We start from the raw sequence: 22982 nt of genomic DNA, 5'->3' as shown, positions 1-22982 counted from the left end.
CCCGCAGAAGGGAATCCCTGCCACCAATGAGGCAACCGCCACCACGCGCAGAAGGGAATCCCTGCCACCAATGAGGCAACCGCCATCACGCGCAGAAGGGAATCCCTGCCACCAATGAGGCAACCGCCACCACGCGCAGAAGGGAATCCCTGCCACCAATGAGGTAACCGCCATCCCCGCAGAAGGGAATCCCTGCCACCAATGAGGCAACCGCCACCACGCGCAGAAGGGAATCCCTGCCACCAATGAGGCAACCGCCATCACGCGCAGAAGGGAATCCCTGCCACCAATGAGGTAACCGCCATCCCCGCAGAAGGGAATCCCTGCCACCAATGAGGCAACCGCCACCACGCGCAGAAGGGAATCCCTGCCACCAATGAGGCAACCGCCACCACGCGCAGAAGGGAATCCCTGCCACCAATGAGGCAACCGCCATCACGCGCAGAAGGGAATCCCTGCCACCAATGAGGCAACCGCCACCACGCGCAGAAGGGAATCCCTGCCACCAATGAGGCAACCGCCACCACGCACAGAAGGGAATCCCTGCCACCAATGAGGCAACCGCCATCACGCGCAGAAGGGAATCCCTGCCACCAATGAGGCAACCGCCACCACGCGCAGAAGGGAATCCCTGCCACCAATGAGGCAACCGCCACCACGCGCAGAAGGGAATCCCTGCCACCAATGAGGTAACCGCCATCCCCGCAGAAGGGAATCCCTGCCACCAATGAGGCAACCGCCATCACGCGCAGAAGGGAATCCCTGCCACCAATGAGGCAACCGCCACCACGCGCAGAAGGGAATCCCTGCCACCAATGAGGTAACCGCCATCCCCGCAGAAGGGAATCCCTGCCACCAATGAGGCAACCGCCACCACGCGCAGAAGGGAATCCCTGCCACCAATGAGGCAACCGCCATCCCCGCAGAAGGGAATCCCTGCCACCAATGAGGCAACCGCCACCACGCGCAGAAGGGAATCCCTGCCACCAATGAGGCAACCGCCACCACGCGCAGAAGGGAATCCCTGCCACCAATGAGGCAACCGCCATCACGCGCAGAAGGGAATCCCTGCCACCAATGAGGCAACCGCCATCCCCGCAGAAGGGAATCCCTGCCACCAATGAGGCAACCGCCACCACGCGCAGAAGGGAATCCCTGCCACCAATGAGGCAACCGCCACCACGCGCAGAAGGGAATCCCTGCCACCAATGAGGCAACCGCCATCACGCGCAGAAGGGAATCCCTGCCACCAATGAGGCAACCGCCATCACGCGCAGAAGGGAATCCCTGCCACCAATGAGGCAACCGCCATCCCCGCAGAAGGGAATCCCTGCCACCAATGAGGCAACCGCCATCACGCGCAGAAGGGAATCCCTGCCACCAATGAGGCAACCGCCACCACGCGCAGAAGGGAATCCCTGCCACCAATGAGGCAACCGCCACCACGCGCAGAAGGGAATCCCTGCCACCAATGAGGCAACCGCCATCCCCGCAGAAGGGAATCCCTGCCACCAATGAGGCAACCGCCATCCCCGCAGAAGGGAATCCCTGCCACCAATGAGGCAACCGCCACCACGCGCAGAAGGGAATCCCTGCCACCAATGAGGCAACCGCCATCACGCGCAGAAGGGAATCCCTGCCACCAATGAGGCAACCGCCATCCCCGCAGAAGGGAATCCCTGCCACCAATGAGGCAACCGCCACCACGCGCAGAAGGGAATCCCTGCCACCAATGAGGCAACCGCCACCACGCGCAGAAGGGAATCCCTGCCACCAATGAGGCAACCGCCATCACGCGCAGAAGGGAATCCCTGCCACCAATGAGGCAACCGCCATCCCCGCAGAAGGGAATCCCTGCCACCAATGAGGCAACCGCCATCACGCGCAGAAGGGAATCCCTGCCACCAATGAGGCAACCGCCACCACGCGCAGAAGGGAATCCCTGCCACCAATGAGGCAACCGCCATCCCCGCAGAAGGGAATCCCTGCCACCAATGAGGCAACCGCCACCACGCGCAGAAGGGAATCCCTGCCACCAATGAGGCAACCGCCATCCCCGCAGAAGGGAATCCCTGCCACCAATGAGGCAACCGCCATCCCCGCAGAAGGGAATCCCTGCCACCAATGAGGCAACCGCCACCACGCGCAGAAGGGAATCCCTGCCACCAATGAGGTAACCGCCATCCCCGCAGAAGGGAATCCCTGCCACCAATGAGGCAACCGCCACCACGCGCAGAAGGGAATCCCTGCCACCAATGAGGCAACCGCCACCACGCGCAGAAGGGAATCCCTGCCACCAATGAGGCAACCGCCATCACGCGCAGAAGGGAATCCCTGCCACCAATGAGGCAACCGCCACCACGCGCAGAAGGGAATCCCTGCCACCAATGAGGCAACCGCCACCACGCACAGAAGGGAATCCCTGCCACCAATGAGGCAACCGCCATCACGCGCAGAAGGGAATCCCTGCCACCAATGAGGCAACCGCCACCACGCGCAGAAGGGAATCCCTGCCACCAATGAGGCAACCGCCACCACGCGCAGAAGGGAATCCCTGCCACCAATGAGGTAACCGCCATCCCCGCAGAAGGGAATCCCTGCCACCAATGAGGCAACCGCCATCACGCGCAGAAGGGAATCCCTGCCACCAATGAGGCAACCGCCACCACGCGCAGAAGGGAATCCCTGCCACCAATGAGGTAACCGCCATCCCCGCAGAAGGGAATCCCTGCCACCAATGAGGCAACCGCCACCACGCGCAGAAGGGAATCCCTGCCACCAATGAGGCAACCGCCATCCCCGCAGAAGGGAATCCCTGCCACCAATGAGGCAACCGCCACCACGCGCAGAAGGGAATCCCTGCCACCAATGAGGCAACCGCCACCACGCGCAGAAGGGAATCCCTGCCACCAATGAGGCAACCGCCATCACGCGCAGAAGGGAATCCCTGCCACCAATGAGGCAACCGCCATCCCCGCAGAAGGGAATCCCTGCCACCAATGAGGCAACCGCCACCACGCGCAGAAGGGAATCCCTGCCACCAATGAGGCAACCGCCACCACGCGCAGAAGGGAATCCCTGCCACCAATGAGGCAACCGCCATCACGCGCAGAAGGGAATCCCTGCCACCAATGAGGCAACCGCCATCACGCGCAGAAGGGAATCCCTGCCACCAATGAGGCAACCGCCATCCCCGCAGAAGGGAATCCCTGCCACCAATGAGGCAACCGCCATCACGCGCAGAAGGGAATCCCTGCCACCAATGAGGCAACCGCCACCACGCGCAGAAGGGAATCCCTGCCACCAATGAGGCAACCGCCACCACGCGCAGAAGGGAATCCCTGCCACCAATGAGGCAACCGCCATCCCCGCAGAAGGGAATCCCTGCCACCAATGAGGCAACCGCCATCCCCGCAGAAGGGAATCCCTGCCACCAATGAGGCAACCGCCACCACGCGCAGAAGGGAATCCCTGCCACCAATGAGGCAACCGCCATCACGCGCAGAAGGGAATCCCTGCCACCAATGAGGCAACCGCCATCCCCGCAGAAGGGAATCCCTGCCACCAATGAGGCAACCGCCACCACGCGCAGAAGGGAATCCCTGCCACCAATGAGGCAACCGCCACCACGCGCAGAAGGGAATCCCTGCCACCAATGAGGCAACCGCCATCACGCGCAGAAGGGAATCCCTGCCACCAATGAGGCAACCGCCATCCCCGCAGAAGGGAATCCCTGCCACCAATGAGGCAACCGCCATCACGCGCAGAAGGGAATCCCTGCCACCAATGAGGCAACCGCCACCACGCGCAGAAGGGAATCCCTGCCACCAATGAGGCAACCGCCATCCCCGCAGAAGGGAATCCCTGCCACCAATGAGGCAACCGCCACCACGCGCAGAAGGGAATCCCTGCCACCAATGAGGCAACCGCCATCCCCGCAGAAGGGAATCCCTGCCACCAATGAGGTAACCGCCATCCCCGCAGAAGGGAATCCCTGCCACCAATGAGGCAACCGCCACCACGCGCAGAAGGGAATCCCTGCCACCAATGAGGCAACCGCCACCACGCGCAGAAGGGAATCCCTGCCACCAATGAGGCAACCGCCATCACGCGCAGAAGGGAATCCCTGCCACCAATGAGGCAACCGCCATCCCCGCAGAAGGGAATCCCTGCCACCAATGAGGCAACCGCCACCACGCGCAGAAGGGAATCCCTGCCACCAATGAGGCAACCGCCATCCCCGCAGAAGGGAATCCCTGCCACCAATGAGGCAACCGCCACCACGCGCAGAAGGGAATCCCTGCCACCAATGAGGCAACCGCCACCACGCGCAGAAGGGAATCCCTGCCACCAATGAGGCAACCGCCATCCCCGCAGAAGGGAATCCCTGCCACCAATGAGGCAACCGCCACCACGCGCAGAAGGGAATCCCTGCCACCAATGAGGCAACCGCCATCACGCGCAGAAGGGAATCCCTGCCACCAATGAGGCAACCGCCATCCCCGCAGAAGGGAATCCCTGCCACCAATGAGGCAACCGCCACCACGCGCAGAAGGGAATCCCTGCCACCAATGAGGCAACCGCCATCCCCGCAGAAGGGAATCCCTGCCACCAATGAGGCAACCGCCACCACGCGCAGAAGGGAATCCCTGCCACCAATGAGGCAACCGCCATCACGCGCAGAAGGGAATCCCTGCCACCAATGAGGCAACCGCCATCCCCGCAGAAGGGAATCCCTGCCACCAATGAGGCAACCGCCACCACGCGCAGAAGGGAATCCCTGCCACCAATGAGGCAACCGCCATCACGCGCAGAAGGGAATCCCTGCCACCAATGAGGCAACCGCCATCCCCGCAGAAGGGAATCCCTGCCACCAATGAGGCAACCGCCACCACGCGCAGAAGGGAATCCCTGCCACCAATGAGGCAACCGCCATCCCCGCAGAAGGGAATCCCTGCCACCAATGAGGCAACCGCCATCCCCGCAGAAGGGAATCCCTGCCACCAATGAGGCAACCGCCACCACGCGCAGAAGGGAATCCCTGCCACCAATGAGGCAACCGCCACCACGCGCAGAAGGGAATCCCTGCCACCAATGAGGCAACCGCCATCACGCGCAGAAGGGAATCCCTGCCACCAATGAGGCAACCGCCATCCCCGCAGAAGGGAATCCCTGCCACCAATGAGGCAACCGCCACCACGCGCAGAAGGGAATCCCTGCCACCAATGAGGCAACCGCCACCACGCGCAGAAGGGAATCCCTGCCACCAATGAGGCAACCGCCATCCCCGCAGAAGGGAATCCCTGCCACCAATGAGGCAACCGCCATCCCCGCAGAAGGGAATCCCTGCCACCAATGAGGCAACCGCCATCACGCGCAGAAGGGAATCCCTGCCACCAATGAGGCAACCGCCACCACGCGCAGAAGGGAATCCCTGCCACCAATGAGGCAACCGCCATCCCCGCAGAAGGGAATCCCTGCCACCAATGAGGCAACCGCCATCACGCGCAGAAGGGAATCCCTGCCACCAATGAGGCAACCGCCATCACGCGCAGAAGGGAATCCCTGCCACCAATGAGGCAACCGCCATCCCCGCAGAAGGGAATCCCTGCCACCAATGAGGCAACCGCCACCACGCGCAGAAGGGAATCCCTGCCACCAATGAGGCAACCGCCACCACGCGCAGAAGGGAATCCCTGCCACCAATGAGGCAACCGCCATCCCCGCAGAAGGGAATCCCTGCCACCAATGAGGCAACCGCCACCACGCGCAGAAGGGAATCCCTGCCACCAATGAGGCAACCGCCACCACGCGCAGAAGGGAATCCCTGCCACCAATGAGGCAACCGCCATCACGCGCAGAAGGGAATCCCTGCCACCAATGAGGCAACCGCCATCACGCGCAGAAGGGAATCCCTGCCACCAATGAGGCAACCGCCATCACGCGCAGAAGGGAATCCCTGCCACCAATGAGGCAACCGCCATCACGCGCAGAAGGGAATCCCTGCCACCACCCGCCTCTGTGCTGTGACTGCGCACCAAGCCACCGCTCTCCCTTCTGTGGCTGGGGTGGCGGGCAAGCAGGCCATAGGTAAGACGAGTACATCACAACCTAACGTGGATCTTGGACACGCGACTAGTTCAGAGCTGAGACATCCCTGACTATGTACAACGGGTTACATTTAAAGGGGCCAAGACGAAAGAACTGACCCATTATCCCAGGCCCGAGAAAAAGAGCCCTGTAAACCACAGGCCCGCCTGAGCCGGGTCTCCCTGCCCAAGAGTTTTTTTTCCTGTAGGAGTTTGCCTGTTGGCTGGCAGTACAGTGTAGGGAAAATGGCTGTGACATAAGCAATAAACCCTTGAACAATGCCGATTTCATAACCCAGTAAGGCTAACTCTGCATGAAGGAAGCGGACGCATCTCGCCTACCTATGATTCCGCCTACATCGTACCAGATGGACAGCTGGTCAGCTTCGGCCTCTTTCCACTCAAAGTTGTTGCTCAGGTAAAAGGGCAGCCAGAAGAAGAAGGAGTAATTCACCAACTTCAAGCAGGCATAGGCCAGTGAATACTACAAGAAACACATTCAGCAGCCAGTAAGAGACAAACAGCTCAGCGGGACAACTTTCAGTGTCATTAAAAAGCAAAACGAAATAAAGGCATCTGGGGTGAGTGAGACCTGATTTTAAAATTAAACTTGTCTACACACTGTGTTTCCCTGACTTGCCCTGGTCCCACTCCCCTGCCCCCCGCCATCCCCACTGGCTTCCAGCGAAGCAGAAAACAGACCTTGGGGTGACAACACCTGCTTGTTTCTGACTGTCTCCCTTCCTTCTCACGTCACAGGAAACCAGTGTTTGGAATCCCCAAGGCAGGGCACACATGCATGTTTCTTATTCAAAGATAAACGGTCTCTGTGCCACTCTTGGGCACTAATCCCAGGCAGAGAAATCCTGTAAAGACCAAGGCTGACTGTCAACAGCTGTTCTACTTCTTATGAAGCCAACATCAGGAACCACTGAGAGCAATATGACTAAAACGGGGAGTTTCAAGGTCTGAGAAAGGCACTTACACTGCCGAAAGCGGGAGAGAAAGAAGGGAGGATCCTCGGTGAATGAAACCACATGACCTTGGGGAGCTGTGAGTTTATGTCAATTGTGGAGAAACGCCTCAGAAAAGGAGGGTGAGAATGGTCGCACAACTCGAAGAAGGTAGTCAACGTCCCTAAACTGTACATGTAAAGACTGTTTAATTGGTATATGCTTTGCTGAGTATGTTCTCAACAACAAAATAAATACCACTGAGAAAAAAAAAGATAGCCCATGGGCATCTTGGTCTGAGGCTCTCCTCTGGGGGAAAGGAGGGTAGTGGGACTAAGAGTCCTGTATTCAGACTGTTATTAGCAGGAAATCCTGACATTCAGCATCAAAGGGAAAGGGGGAGAAGCAGAGGGTGGACTTCAAAGGTTGTCTAGCCTGTAACGCTTCCCCCACTTCCTGGTTACTCCCAAGGTATCACTTGTTTTAAAACAGTGCTCCTGACAGGGCCGCAGCCACCCACAAGAGCCAGATCGCCATCGTGAGCATGCTCTGTCTGACAGTGGGCCAGCAAGACAAGGGGATTAAGCTCACTACATTTCTCGTACTCGCAGGCCCAGCTCTGAGAACAACCTCTCATGAAATGCTGAAAGAATAGCAAAAGAGTTCCATATTTAGTCCCAACAGATTTAAGTTGTCTCAGAAATTAAACTACGACTAGCAAAAGGTTTAATAATTAGTTAACAGATACTAACCATCAGCACAGGTGCTGGCCTAAAGGCATGCCCACTTCCTATACGCTACACGTCATCTTTTGTCTAAAAAACTAAGGAAACTTACCCGTATATTTTAACTCACACTTCGCCACCTGTCTTAGTGCTCTTACCCTGAGGGGCACAGGCGGAAGGGAACTGACAGGTATGAAATATGATGACTGGTAGACTCTGAGTCTACATTTATAAAGCATCGTTAAAAAATAAAATCACAAAAACCCCAAAGACAAGTGCTTATGCACAACACCACAGTCCAGCGCTACAAACCGCGGCGGGGAGGCTGGTGTGAGTTCTAGTCCATGGGAGGGGACAGAGACACAGAACGGCTGAGTGACTTACCCCAGGTCTCACAGAAAGTGAGCGGGAAGCTGGACACATAGCCTAGGTCTCTCAACTTCCAGTCCAGCACTAGCATTCCCGAAACATGGAGAAAACCACAGCAGGGATTTAGCTGCGACGTGAGCAAGCTTTCTGACTGCAGAGGTTGTGGGAACACTGGCCCGCACTGCCAAGGGTACTGTGCAGTGTGGTGTTCTGGGCCTTTTAATGAAAGGGCAAACAGACCTTCTCCTGGAATGATCAGAATGTAGGCAAATAAGGCAGGCTTGATGAACCAGCCAGAGCCCTTCGTGGTCTATAAAATATCAACCTGGCCTCCCTAGTCACGTGCTAGATCAGGGTCAGCAAACTAGGGCCGTGGGCCACATCTGGCCACGCCCGCGCACTACGAGGCATCTATGGCTTTTTTGCTCTCAGAGTTGAGTAGTTACAGCAGAGACCCTGTGGTCCCCTCTAGCTGAACATATTTACTCTCTGGCCCTTTACAGAAAGGTCTGCTGACCCTTGCAAGGTGCCAATCCAGAAACAAGCTAGGGTGCACTACACACTATTCCTCTGAGCATATTACCCTGTAAGAGAGAACCAAAAGGAAGCTGAATACTTAAAGATGCTTTATCCCCAGCAGAGTAAGTCTCACGGGCTACGACGGCTCACTGACGTGGGAAGGAGAGGTGCACGGTGCTTACCAGTATAACTCCAGGGAGGCAACAGGCCTGAGAGAAGCTTATTGCCTTGACCTGGGTGACCGCAGCATCACCCGCCTGGACTGAGTAACCAGGCTCACACTCATCTTCATCTTCAGCACCATTAATTAACGGCCTGTGCGAGTCTTCTTCAAGAGTGTCTTCTGCCTCGACACCTGGGAGACCTGAAACAACAGTGAGGGCTACCACTGACCGAGTGCCTTCTAAGTGCACCGCATTATGCTAAACGCTTTACAGATATCACCACCTACGAATCCTGGGTGAGGCAAATGGTTAAGTGCTAGGCTCTAACCACAAGACTGGCAGTTTTAGTCCACCCCAGGTGACTCAGAAGTAAGGCCTGGCAACCTACTTCCAAAGAACCCCCCACTGAAAACCCCATGGAGCACAGTTATTCTGCACACACGGGGCCACTGGGAGTCAGAACCGACGCGACAGCAGCTGGTATTTAGGGGTGGGTATTATTTTCTTTTCCTTGTGAAAGAAGAAGGAACTAAGGTTGGGGGACCAAGGCCAATTAAGGTCAACAGCTAATAAACAACAAACCCAGGACTCTAATTCCACTTTATATGATGGCTTCAGAGCAATGCTAATTCAACTACATCACAACATCTCCCTTACATACAGAAAAAACTGTTAGACTGAAGTGTCTCCTAAGTAATAATAACTAGCAGTTTTTAATACTACTCAAAAGCTGTGCCTTTGTGGCTGGGCTTGTCTATATTCTGCCTTTAACCACAGATAAGCATCAAAGCAAATTATTCCCATGAAGGAAGAGCAATCTGCCTCAGCAGGCAACATGAGAAACACACCTTGCTAATTCCTGGCCCGTGTCTCAATTATGAAAACCGTTTGCCAATGACAAGTAGTTGCCCTGTATCAATAAAAGACGTGCCTCACAGCCCTCAACCCCACGCACTGCACCTGGCCGCCCACAAAGCCGACAGCCACAGACAGCAACACAGCTCCTGCAATGCACCCAAAGGAGTACACAGCTGCTGGGAAAGATTCTTCCTGCCTTCAGACGCCCCTTTGCCCCTAACAATAGGAAGTTCTGAGCGGAAGAGACAAGCCTCCTCACCGATTTCCTCTGGTGACACCAAGAGCCCAAAGAAGATGACGATTCCACCAGCGAACTGCACAGACGCCGTCACCAGGAAGGCATACTGGAAGAGACAGAGAAGGCGCTGCTTACACACGGGACACACATCGGGCGGCCACTGTAAAAACACATGAGACTGACAAGGCGCTGCTTACACACGGGACACACATCGGGCGGCCACTGTACAGGCACAGGAGACAGAGAAGGCGCTGCTTACACACAGGACACACATCGGGCGGCCACTGTAAAAGCACAGGCGACAGAGAAGGCGCTGCTTACACACGGGACACACATCGGGCGGCCAATGTAAAGGCACAGGAGACAGAGAAGGCGCTGCTTACACACGGGGACACACATCGGGCGGCCAATGTAAAGGCACAGGAGACAGAGAAGGCGCTGCTTACACACGGGACACACATGGGGCGGCCACTGTAAAGGCACAGGAGACAGAGAAGGCGCTGCTTACACACGGGGACACACATCGGGCGGCCACTGTAAAGGCATAGGAGACAGAGAAGGCGCTGCTTACACACAGGACACACATCGGGCGGCCACTGTAAAAGCACAGGTGACAGAGAAGGCGCTGCTTACACACGGGACACACATGGGGCGGCCAATGTAAAGGCACAGGAGACAGAGAAGGCGCTGCTTACACACGGGGACACACATCGGGCGGCCACTGTAAAGGCACAGGAGACAGAGAAGGCGCTGCTTACACACGGGACACACATCGGGCGGCCAATGTAAAGGCACAGGAGACAGAGAAGGCGCTGCTTACACACGGGGACACACATCGGGCGGCCACTGTAAAGGCACAGGAGACAGAGAAGGCGCTGCTTAAACACAGGGACACACATCGGGCGGCCACTGTAAAGGCACAGGAGACAGAGAAGGCGCTGCTTACACACGGGGACACACATCGGGCGGCCACTGTAAAGGCACAGGAGACAGAGAAGGCGCTGCTTACACACGGGGACACACATCGGGCGGCCACTGTAAAAGCACAGGAGACAGAGAAGGCGCTGCTTACACACGGGGACACATATCAGGCGGCCACTGTAAAGGCACAGGAGACAGAGAAGGCGCTGCTTACACACAGGGACACACATCGGGCGGCCACTGTAAAGGCACAGGAGACAGAGAAGGCGCTGCTTACACACGGGACACACATCGGGCGGCCACTGTAAAGGCACAGGAGACAGAGAAGGCACTGCTTACACACGGGGACACATGTCGGGCGGCCACTGTAAAGGCACAGGAGACAGAGAAGGCGCTGCTTACACACGGGACACACATCGGGCGGCCACTGTAAAGGCACAGGAGACAGAGAAGGCGCTGCTTACACACGGGGACACACATCAGGCGGCCACTGTAAAGGCACAGGAGACAGAGAAGGCGCTGCTTACACACGGGGACACACATCGGGCGGCCACTGTAAAGGCACAGGAGACAGAGAAGGCGCTGCTTACACACGGGGACACACATGGGGCAGCCACTGTAAAGGCACAGGAGAGAGAAGGCGCTGCTTACACACGGGGACACACATCGGGCGGCCACTGTAAAAGCACAGGAGAAAGAGAAAGCGCTGCTTACACACGGGACACACATCGGGCGGCCAATGTAAAGGCATAGGAGACAGAGAAGGCGCTGCTTACACACGGGGACACACATCGGGCGGCCACTGTAAAGGCACAGGAGACAGAGAAGGCGCTGCTTACACACGGGACACACATTGGGCGGCCAATGTAAAGGCATAGGAGACAGAGAAGGCGCTGCTTACACACGGGGACACACATCGGGCGGCCACTGTAAAGGCACAGGAGACAGAGAAGGCGCTGCTTACACACGGGACACACATCGGGCGGCCAATGTAAAGGCATAGGAGACAGAGAAGGCGCTGCTTACACACGGGGACACACGTCGGGCGGCCACTGTAAAGGCACAGAAGACAGAGAAGGCGCTGCTTACACACGGGACACACATGGGGCGGCCACTGTAAAGGCACAGGAGACAGAGAAGGCGCTGCTTACACACGGGGACACACATCGGGCGGCCACTGTAAAAGCACAGGAGAAAGAGAAGGCGCTGCTTACACACGGGACACACATCGGGCGGCCAATGTAAAGGCATAGGAGACAGAGAAGGCGCTGCTTACACACGGGGACGCACATCGGGCGGCCACTGTAAAGGCACAGGAGACAGAGAAGGCGCTGCTTACACACGGGACACACATCGGGCGGCCACTGTAAAGGCACAGGAGACAGAGAAGGCGCTGCTTACACACGGGGACACACATCGGGCGGCCACTGTAAAGGCACAGGAGACAGAGAAGGCGCTGCTTACACACGGGACACACATCGGGCGGCCACTGTAATGGCACAGGAGACAGAGAAGGCGCTGCTTACACACGGGACACACATCGGGCGGCCACTGTAAAGGCACAGGAGACAGAGAAGGCGCTGCTTACACACGGGGACACACATCGGGCGGCCACTGTAAAAGCACAGGAGACAGAGAAGGCGCTGCTTACACACGGGGACACACATTGGGCGGCCACTGTAAAGGCACAGGAGACACAGAAGGCGTTGCTTACACACGGGGACACATGTCGGGCGGCCACTGTAAAGGCACAGGAGACAGAGAAGGCGCTGCTTACACACGGGGACACATATCGGGCGGCCACTGTAAAAGCACAGGAGAAAGAGAAGGCGCTGCTTACACACGGGACACACATCGGGCAGCCACTGTAAAGGCATAGGAGACAGAGAAGGCGCTGCTTACACACGGGGACACACATGGGGCGGCCACTGTAAAGGCACAGGAGACAGAGAAGGCGCTGCTTACACACGGGACACACATGGGGCGGCCACTGTAAAGGCACAGGAGAGAGAAGGCGCTGCTTACACACGGGGACACACATGGGGCGGCCAATGTAAAGGCACAGGAGACAGAGAAGGCATGCTTACACACGGGGACACACATCGGACGGCCACTGTAAAGGCACAGGAGACAGAGAAGGCGCTGCTTACACACGGGACACACATGGGGCGGCCAATGTAAAGGCACAGGAGACAGAAGGCATGCTTACACACGGGGACACATATCGGGCGGCCACTGAGACACACACTGGGCAAAGCACCGGTGTGGGAGGGGGCGGGAGGAGGAGCAGAAAGGCTGCACTTCTCCCTTAACCCCTAAGCTCCCGAAAGGCAGAGATGTCTGTTTTGCTGAGTGTTCCTCAGTGCCTAGGGGTGCAGGCTGTCATTCCTGGGTGCCATCCAGTCCATGCTGACTCATAATGACCCCACATGACGGAGCAGAACAGCCCCATAGGGGTTTCTTGGCTATAATCTTTATGGGAGCAGATCGCCAAGTCTTTTCTCCCATGGAGCCAGTTCAAAATGCCAACCTTTTGGGCTAGCAGCCAAGCACCTAACCATTGCGCCACCAGGGCTCATAGGTGTGCATACCAAAAAAACTTTTGCCATGGACTCATAGGACCCTGTAGGACAGAGCAGAACTGCCCCATAGGGTTTCTAAGCCTGTGACCTTTACAAAGCATACTGCCAGGTCCTTCCCCTGAGGAGCAACTGCGGGGTTAGAACTGCTGACCTTTCAGTTAGCAGTCAAGTGCTTAACCACTGCGCCACCAGGGCTCCAGGAGTATACAGAGGGGCTTAATAAATACTTACTGAGTAAATCAAAAAGCTAAGAGTAAAGTTGAGTATCTTTACATATGCTTAAAAGCCATTTCTATTTCCTTTTCATGAATTACACATTCAAATATTTTACCTTTCTTCTGTGTTGATCTTTTTCTTATCAATCGGTGGGTGCCTTTATGCTCTTAAGGAGATGAGCCCTTAATAGTTTTAACACAAGTATTGCCCCACCCAGACCCAGCTCTAGGTAGTTTTAGATAGCCGCGATACTGTTTTCTAAAAACAGCAAAAGGGCTAAACAAACCATATATGCTCAAGATCAAGTTAGAAAAAAAACCCTTACCTCATAACCATACTGCAGGACAGAAGAAGCCAGGAAAGCTCCCAAAATGTTGCCCACAGAAGCGCAGGCACTCCAGAGGCCAAAAATGACTCCTCGCCTGAGACGGAGAACAGTGCAGAAGAAAAGACAATGGAGTCAGATGGCCTCTGCGGGACAGTCCAAACACAAAGCGGCCTACACCCTGAAGACGCACGCGACAAAGAATTGGCATTCTACTTCAAGATCTTTTTAAGTACGTCAAAATGACAAAATATCAGTTCTCCTTTAACTCTAAGAGTTTATAATATTAAAGTCCAATTTTGGGCTCACTGGAAGACACAGTTAAAAAGAATAAAAAGACAAGTCACAGACTGGGAGAAAACACTTGTCTATCGCTTATCTGATAAAAGACTTGTATCCAGAAAGCAAAGAACAATCAAAACTCAATAAGGGGCGGTGGGGGGGGGGGGGGCGGGAACAGCCATGAATCTACAATCACCTCAAAATAACATTTTTTAAAAACGGGCAAAAGATCTGACTAACACACACAAGGTCAAATGCAGCCTAATAAGTACTCGACGGTTAGAAAAAAAATGTCCAAGTTAAGCACCAACATTCATCATTCTCCATCTACATCTCGCTTCAGCCCTCAGGCAAGCCATGTGGGTAACATTTGGCCTCAGTTTCCTTCATCTTCAAGGTAGGAAGGTTAGGCCAGATCACTGAGTCTCCAGGAAGGCGTGAAAGGCGAAACCCACAGGAAAATACACGGGGAGATGGCAACTGAGAGTTTCTAAAGGGAACGTAAGCTAAGAAAAAAATTGTGACGTGCTGCCTTAGGCAGTACTCCAAGTCCAAGTAAGGCCAGGAGAGGGTCAGGAACAGGTTTCGCAAGGAAAGGTAATCTCCACGGTCCATCTCATCTCCCATATGCTTTGACTGGAAACCTTCTCTCCCTGAGCTGCTCTAACTCTGTAAACGGGAGGGAAGATGTGGATGGTGTCTAAGTGTCAGAGTCTGAGTAACACGGAACCTCTGAGCAGCTGCATTAAAGGGAAGGAGTGGCATACCCGGCTTTCCCAAACCAGTTGCCCATCACCGCGACCACGCAGGGCCAGCCAGTGGACTGAAGCAGGCCGTTGACGATCCACAGGGAGCAGTAGAACCACTTGTTGTAGAAATGCAGCCACTCCGTGAGGGTGCCGAAGACAAACACCTTGGAGAGGGAACACGAAAGGACGTGTCACATCTGCACAGACAGCTCTGTGTACTCAAGGACATGCCATACTTACAGGGAATACAGTAAGTGTCCAGAGCTAAGGACGTGTGGCCAGCTCTTAGATGCTCCTGCTCAGAGCCAACATTGAGCAAGACAGCCAAAACGGCCACTGAAGAGAGAGGCAGAGATGGCAAACGACATAAAACCCATGAGCTGTGGCCTTCATATCACACCTCCAACTGGCATCTTTACCTCTGGGAGTTCCTGCACAGGTTCAAGCCTCACTATACATCTGTCTCCACCTGCTCGCCTGCAAACCTGTGCGCATGCTGGGATCAGGCAGTAATCTTCAGTAGGATTACACCAGCAAAAGCAAGGGCTTAAAGAACTCAATCTACTTCTAGAAAACCTCCTACGGGATTAAAGTCTTACAGCATCTGCACTGGATGTCCTCATTACAATCCCCATTTTCTATGGAATATAAGAGAGAATTTACCATAATGACACAGCACAGCCTTGTGTGGTTTCTGAAACATGAGACCATCACACCCTGTTAACCACAGCTGCAATTTAAGCTCCTTTTAACCAAATTCAGACTTCTTTAAAAACTCCTAGTAGCTCTTTCTGCACCCTTTACCACCACACCACAGAGCTGACACCGGACAAAACGTATCAGCGTTACACTGGACACACAATTTTCATCCACAGATTACAGGTATTAAAGCTCTTCTCCAAGCCCACTGAGTTTTTTAAATGACAAACTAAAATTTTCAAATACACTCCAATTTAAAGCATCCAATGAAGAAATGGGTACGTCTAGAAAATACCAGTAAATTGAATATTACAGGTGACATTCCTGAAAACTCACTCATGGAGCTCAGCCAATTCAGTGGGACTGTCCTTGGACACAGACATGGCTTACGAAGACCACTGAGAAGAGAGGAGGTAGGGAAGGTCATCTAGGAATGGTCCTCTCTCCTCCCTGTTCTCAGAGGCCAGAGAAGGGCAATTACTCTCCTAAGGGAGGGAACTGCCTCTCCCTCACAATGCTGCCCCCACCTGCCTTCTCCTGGGGGCCCTGGAGTGGAGGTGAGCACCACAGCCCAGACAGGCGAGGGAGGTCCCACAAAGGAATCGCCCCCTAAATTCCAACAACGGGAGAGCCAGCTGTTCACAAGCTCTTCTCTTAAAATACGCATGTTCACAAGAACTTACGCTTCTCATGTCCTTGTCTGTAAACTGCTTCAATCCTATAGTTAAAACGTCCACAACTGTTGTGGAATGCCGAAGAAGGCCAGCCTTGTTGAGTGGCCACTGCTGAACAGGGCAGGGGGGGGAGGGACGGGTACAGCTTGAGTGGCCTAAGGGCACAGACGCCAAGGACGGGGACTGGGTGACAGATGTGACAGGCACTGATGTGACACTGATGTGCTACGCCCAGAACCTGTATTCGCTTACTCAGCACTTTACCCCATCACTCGCTTACACTCAGTCCTGGGAGACACTGCTGTTATTGTCCCCATTTTACAGATGAGAAAGCTGAGGCTCAGCAACTGACTTGCCAAAATTACATGGCTAGTAACTGGTGTGGCTAGGATTTTGACCCAAGCAGCCTGACGCCAGAGCCCCACGACACAACCACTAGACTATTCTGCCCAATCCCGGATTTGTCGGCGTGCCCTGGAGCATTGGCAGACCTCTGCACCTCTGAAGAATGACCTGTAGCCCCTGACTCTGTAGCTGGCCCTTTGCATGTACTCCAAAAAAGGAGATTCACTGCCATCTAAGTAGTGGACACGGTGTGTGAAACGTGGGGAGCCACTCTATAAAGTAAGGTGTACTGGACACAGCCTGTAAAACGTGGAGAGCTGCTTGTACTGGACACGGCCTGTAAAACGTGGGGAACTGCTAGTACTGGACTCGGCCTGTAAAACGTGGGGAGCTGCTTGTACTGGACTCGGCCTGTAAAAGTGGGGAGCTGCTTCTACTGGATTCCGCCTGTAACATGTGGGGAGCTGCTTCTACTGGACACGGCCTGTAAAACATGGGGAGCTGCTTCTACTGGATTTGGCCTGTAACATATGGGGAGCTGCTTGTACTGGACACGGCCTGTAAAACGTGGGGAGCTGCTTGTACTGGACACGGCCTGTAAAACGTGGGGAGCTGCTTGTACTGGACACAGCCTGTAAAACATGGGGAGCTGCTTGTACTGGACTCGGCCTGTAAAAGTGGGGAGCTGCTTCTACTGGATTCAGCCTGTAACATGTGGGGAGCTGCTTCTACTGGACACGGCCTGTAAAACATGGGGAACTATTTGTACTGGACACAGTCTGTAAAACGTGCGGAGCTGCTTCTACTGGATTTGGCCTGTAACATGTGGGGAGCTGCTTGTACTGGACACGGCCTGTAAAACGTGGGGAGCTGCTTGTACTGGACACGGCCTGTAAAACGTGGGGAGCTGCTTGTACTGGACACGGCCTGTAAAACGTGGGGAGCTGCTTGTACTGGACTCGGCCTGTAAAAGTGGGGAGCTGCTTGTACTGGACTCGGCCTGTAAAAGTGGGGAGCTGCTTGTACAGGATTCGGCCTGTAAAATGTGGGGAGCTGCTTGTACTGGGCATTGCATGTAAAATGTGGGGAGCTGCTTGTACTGGACACTGCCTGTAAAATGTGGGGAGCTGCTTGTACTGGACACTGCCTGTAAAATGTGGGGAGCTGCTTGTACTGGACACGGCCTGTAAAACGTGGGGAGCTGCTTATACTGGACATGGCCTGTAAAACGTAAGGAGCTGCTTGTACTGGACATGGCCTGTAAAATGCGGGGAGCTGCTTGTACTGGACTCGGCCTGTAAAAATTGGGGAGCTGCTCGTACTGGACTTGGCCTGTAAAACGTAAGGAGCTGCTTGTACTGGACATGGCCTGTAAAATGCGGGGAGCTGCTTGTACTGGACTCGGCCTGTAAAAATTGGGGAGCTGCTCGTACTGGACTTGGCCTGTAAAATGTGGGGAGCTGCTTGTACTGGACACTGCCTGTAAAATGTGGGGAGCTGCTTGTACTGGACACGGCCTGTAAAACGTAGGGAGCTGCTTGTACTGGACACAGCATGTGAAACGTGGGGGGCTGCTTGTACTGGACACGGCATGTGAAACATGGAGAGTCTCACTGCAGAGTGAGGCGTGGACATGGCATGGGAAACATGGGGAGCTGCCTGCAAAGCGAGGGGTGATGGACAGTGTGTGAAAGGTGGGGAGCCGCCTGTAAAGCAAGGCGTACTAGACGTGTCTCAGGGGTCTAAGGGTACTGAGTTCACGTAGGTAAGCCTGTCAGAGCAGCGCCAGCACACAGTGAGGGCTGGGTGAGCGCTCACCATCAGCACTGCTGCAGCCACTAAGTTAAACAGTGTCCGCGAAGCCCACTGAACTTGTGATCTGTTAGGTAAGTTAACAGCATTCGTCACGTGGCTGCCTTCTTCCAGCCATCCTGCTAGAGTGGGTGTTCTATACGCAGCCAAAGCCTTTTTGGAGGATATCTAAAAAAAATGGCATGCATGATGCTGTATGATTCCAGTTATACGACATTCTGGAATATGCAAAAGGATAAGGACAGAAAGCTAACCAGCCGTGGCTGCCGGAGGCTGGGGGATGAGGTGGGGTGGCAGTTACACAGCTATACTGATCTGTTAAAATTCAGAACCATAAACTGAAGAGGGGGAGTTTGTGTACAAAATACCTCAATTTTTTTAAATATGAAAAAAAGTACACATATGTGTTTTAAAACAGTACATATTTCTATGTGGTGAGCAGCTTGCAAATAAAGCATTTCTATTTCCAAAATTTCAAGGAAAAAAGTTTTTCCCTGAACTCAAGGAGCAGGCATTGAAAAAAAAATTAATTAGATCTAACTAAACTCCATGTTGTCATTCGATCCACAAAAATTCCTTACCAGAAGCCGGTGAGCAAATAAAGATGAGTCAACTACGGGCCTTGCCCTGCATGACATGTAACATGCCAAGAGGGACTCACAAAGCCTTCACTACTGCCTGGGTCGGGGGAAGGTGAACACCCCTTTTCCAAGTGAAGCTGAGGCACAGAGAAGTCGAGTCTCTGCCTAAGATCAGACACTGGGAAACAGCAGAAGTGGGGCTGACACCCAGGTGACCCAGTTCCAGGAAGTCTGTATACACACTATGCCATACCTGCTACAGGAGTCCCTGGGTAGCGCAAAAAGCTAAGCGCTAGACTACTAGCCAAAAGGCTGGCAGTTCAAAACCACTCAGAGGTGCCTTGGAAGACAGACCAGGCAGTCTGCTTCCAAAAGATCACAGCCGTGAATATCCCACGGAGCAGTTCTACTCTGTACACGGGGTCGCCACGACTCAGAGTCAACTCATGGGCAACCAAACAACATACCCACTCTGCTACGCCCCCCGAGGGAAAACAAGGCCGATGCGGACATAAGCATGTGCAGAAGAGGGGGAAGTACCCCAGTGCTAGGTCAGTAGAGAAAGGCACTGGGGAAGGGGACGGGCAGGAAAAGCTGGGCTGGACAACGGAGACATGGAAGTGAGCTTCCAGGGAAGGAAGCACAGCCAAACGGAGGGACTGGAGAAGGCAGGAGCAGGCTATGAGGGACATGGGATATAGTTGAGTCAGCTAGAGCGGGGCGGTGAAGCACCACAGTGGAGAAGAGTGAGGGAGAGGTGGGGACCAGGCTAGAGAGGGCACTGAAGGCCACGCCAGCTGTTCAGACTCCCCCCCGCTGGAAACAGAGAGCCCCCAAAGCGATAGGATCTAAGAATCAGACTTCAGAGCACCATCTGAGTAAAGAGGCAGAAAAGGGAATAGGAAACTGAAGAAGGTTAATGTTTTTTATTCTATCACATACACAAGTAGAGGAATTACCTGGAGTCTGAAATACCTGACTTAAAAAAAGAAGTACCACTTCAACTTACCACTAACGCAGAAGAACACATGCCAAAAGACAGGAAGCCTCGTAAATTAAGCCGGTCCCCAACTATGCCGCTGATGAAAAGGCCCTGAAAAATAAAGCGTTTTATTTTACAGCTCCAAATACTAACACAGTTTGAAAAAAAATAACAAGCATTCCAAAGCAAATGAGGCAAATAAAGACAGCCTGAGATTATTTAAAGTTGCATCTTCTTCTCATGCCTGGACTGGCCATCTCACTCAGCGCTACAACGCCTCACGAAAGGACAAGGAGCATTTGCACACCGTCCTGTACACGCCTTATGCACCAACGCACCACAGTGCAGTGCAAACTTTGATTTCATTGCAGCCCAACTGCTAAAAGAAGACTAAAAACACACCAGGAATTAGCCATTCCAATAAACAGGCACAGGAATACCCTTCATTTCCCAGATGAGATTACCTCCGAAACACCAGCTATAAGGCACTTATTTCCCAAAGGGGCTCCGTTCGCCATCTACATGAGCATTAGATGCAGGTACAGTTACCAGCCTGTAGGCAGCAGAGGGGAAGCTCGGTGGCACAGCCGCTGCCTGGTCGCCAGGACCCCTGGGTTTCCTGACAGCACAGGTGGGACAGCAGGGGGCTTCAGTGCAGGTACAAATGCTCTGCCTTCTGCCCTCCGCCTGCCCTCGGTGCACCAGGGGTTGAAACAGGAAGGGAGGCCGGGCAACACACTTCAGCTTCTTCCAGAAAGATGCAAAATAAGTAAATGTAGTGACTAAAAACCTGAATTCAGATAGGACCAAGTGTCTCCAGTAAACTGATCCTATTAGACAAAACAGAGACAGTGACTGGTATGACAACCGTCTCTTCCTAACTATCGTCAAGCTGTGCCTCCCTCCAGAGGGACAAAGCATTAGAGCAGATTCTGCATTCTATACAGCTGCCAGTCAGTGTCTCGTGCTCTGTATAATAAAGAGGAATCAATTTACTCTGCACTACTCCAGAAAGCAAAATACCTAGAAGTTTCAGAAGGCAAATTCAGCTCGACGTAAAGAAGAACTACCATCGGTGCTTTTCATGGCACTTGTCTTTTTTCTTCTTGATCTGTTTAATCCTGGACAGGAATCAGCGTCACAGCTGTTCAGATAGAGACTAAACCTCAAACAAGGTGACCCGCCCGTCCACACACAGCACTGCAGAGCTGGTTAACGTGGCAGGGCTGCCCAACACCAGAGTGGTCCAGACAAAGCCCAACCAGTGTGGTGGGATTTCACCCAGAAAACGCCCAGGAGGAGCTAGGCTAGATGGCCTGCCGTCTGTTCCAAACGTCTCTGTACGTCTCCTTTTTGAAGAAAAGCTGTCGTAATAATTCCCCCAACAGATGCCAAATATCCTAATAGTTCCCCCAACGGATACCAGATATTCAGAGATTACTTTAGGATCTACACCCGGTATTCCTCATCACTCTGACATTGACAAAAGGCTTCCTCGTAACAGGAAACGTGCCAAAGGTGGGAAATGAGACTGCCCCCAGCCCAGTTCAGCCATGGCCACCAGCAGCGCCATGGCTCAATCTCAACCCAGCAGAGATGCCGGCTGCCCACTATGAGAAAGGCCTCCCCACACAGAAGGACCATCATCATCTCAGCACGGCTCCCAGGACCCAAGCCCCAAGGTTCCCCTCCCCCCTTTCCACTCCATCTAGGCTCTTCCCCATGCCTCATCTCCCCTGGCTCTGAATCCTGGAAGACCCAGGGCTCAGCCTTGAAAGCGTTCCTCTCTCCTCACCTGTCTATGGATGATTTCATCTGTCTGATAGCTTTAACAACCACACACAGGCTAAGGTCTCTGAAATTTGCGTCTTCGGCCTGAACATCTCCTGTGACCTGCAGACCCATATAACCCAGTATCTACACTTCACCACTGGGGCAACAACAGGCACCCCACAGAACCCAGTATCTACACTTCACCACTGGGCAACAACAGGCACCCCACAGAACCCAGTACCTACTCCTCACCACTGGGCAACAACAGACACCCCACAGAGCCCAGTACCTACTCTTCATCAGTGGGCAACAACAGACACCCCACAGAACCCAGTACCTACTCTTCACCATTGGCCAACAACAGGCACCCCAGAGAACCCAGTATCTACACTTCACCACTGGGCAACAACAGACACCCCATAGAACCCAGTACCTACTCTTCACCACTGAGCAACAACAGACACCCCACAGAACCCAGTATCTACACTTCACCACTGGCCAACAACAGGCACCCCAGAGAACCCAGTACCTACTCTTCACCACTGAGCAACAACAGGCACCCCAGAGAACCTAGTATCTACACTTCACCACTGGGCAACAACAGGCACCCCACAGAGCCCAGTACCTACTCTTCACCACTGAGCAACAACAGGCACCCCAGAGAACCTAGTGTCTACACTTCACCACTGGGCAACAACAGACACCCCACAGAACCCAGTATCTATACTTCACTACTGGGCAACAACAGGCACCCCATAGAACCCAGTATCTACACTTCACCACTGGGCAACAACAGACAACCCATAGAACCCAGTACCTACGCTTCACCACTGGGCAACAGCAGGCACCCCACAGAACCCAGTACCTACTCTTCACCACTGGGCAACAGCAGGCACCCCACAGAACCCAGTACCTACTCTTCACCACTGGGCAACAACAGACACCCCACAGAACCTAGTACCTACTCTTCACCACTGGGCAACAACAGGCACCCCACAGAACCCAGTACCTACTCTTCACCACTGGGCAACAACAGACACCCCACAGAACCCAGTACCTACTCTTCACCACTGGGCAACAACAGGTACCCCAGAGAACCCAGTATCTACACTTCACCACTGGGCAA

General features: G+C 54.1%; 1 protein-coding gene across 5 annotated transcripts in view; it reads right to left on the bottom strand.

The window, feature by feature from the left end:
* Positions 1 to 22982, bottom strand: part of SLC37A3 (solute carrier family 37 member 3) — a 55267-nt gene that overhangs the window by 15654 nt on the left and 16631 nt on the right. For 2 of the 5 annotated variants that reach the window (XM_064289646.1, XM_064289647.1), the window contains 6 exons: positions 20111 to 20194; positions 15009 to 15154; positions 13960 to 14056; positions 9937 to 10021; positions 8838 to 9019; positions 6432 to 6573 (listed from right to left, as the gene is read on the bottom strand). In XM_064289646.1, the coding sequence (XP_064145716.1) occupies positions 6432 to 6573; positions 8838 to 9019; positions 9937 to 10021; positions 13960 to 14056; positions 15009 to 15154; positions 20111 to 20194 (736 nt within the window). Of the gene's footprint in view, positions 1 to 6431; positions 6574 to 6791; positions 6956 to 8837; positions 9020 to 9936; positions 10022 to 13959; positions 14057 to 15008; positions 15155 to 20110; positions 20195 to 22982 lie in introns of those variants that run through there. The other 3 variants (XR_010322594.1, XR_010322593.1, XM_064289648.1) reach the window with 3 other exon arrangements.

This window comes from Loxodonta africana, chromosome 8, assembly GCF_030014295.1.
Source record: "Loxodonta africana isolate mLoxAfr1 chromosome 8, mLoxAfr1.hap2, whole genome shotgun sequence".
Classification (NCBI taxonomy): Eukaryota; Metazoa; Chordata; class Mammalia; order Proboscidea; family Elephantidae; genus Loxodonta; species Loxodonta africana.
The sequence above is the reverse complement of the archived record's forward strand: the minus strand, read 5'-3'. Positions and strand labels throughout refer to the sequence as shown.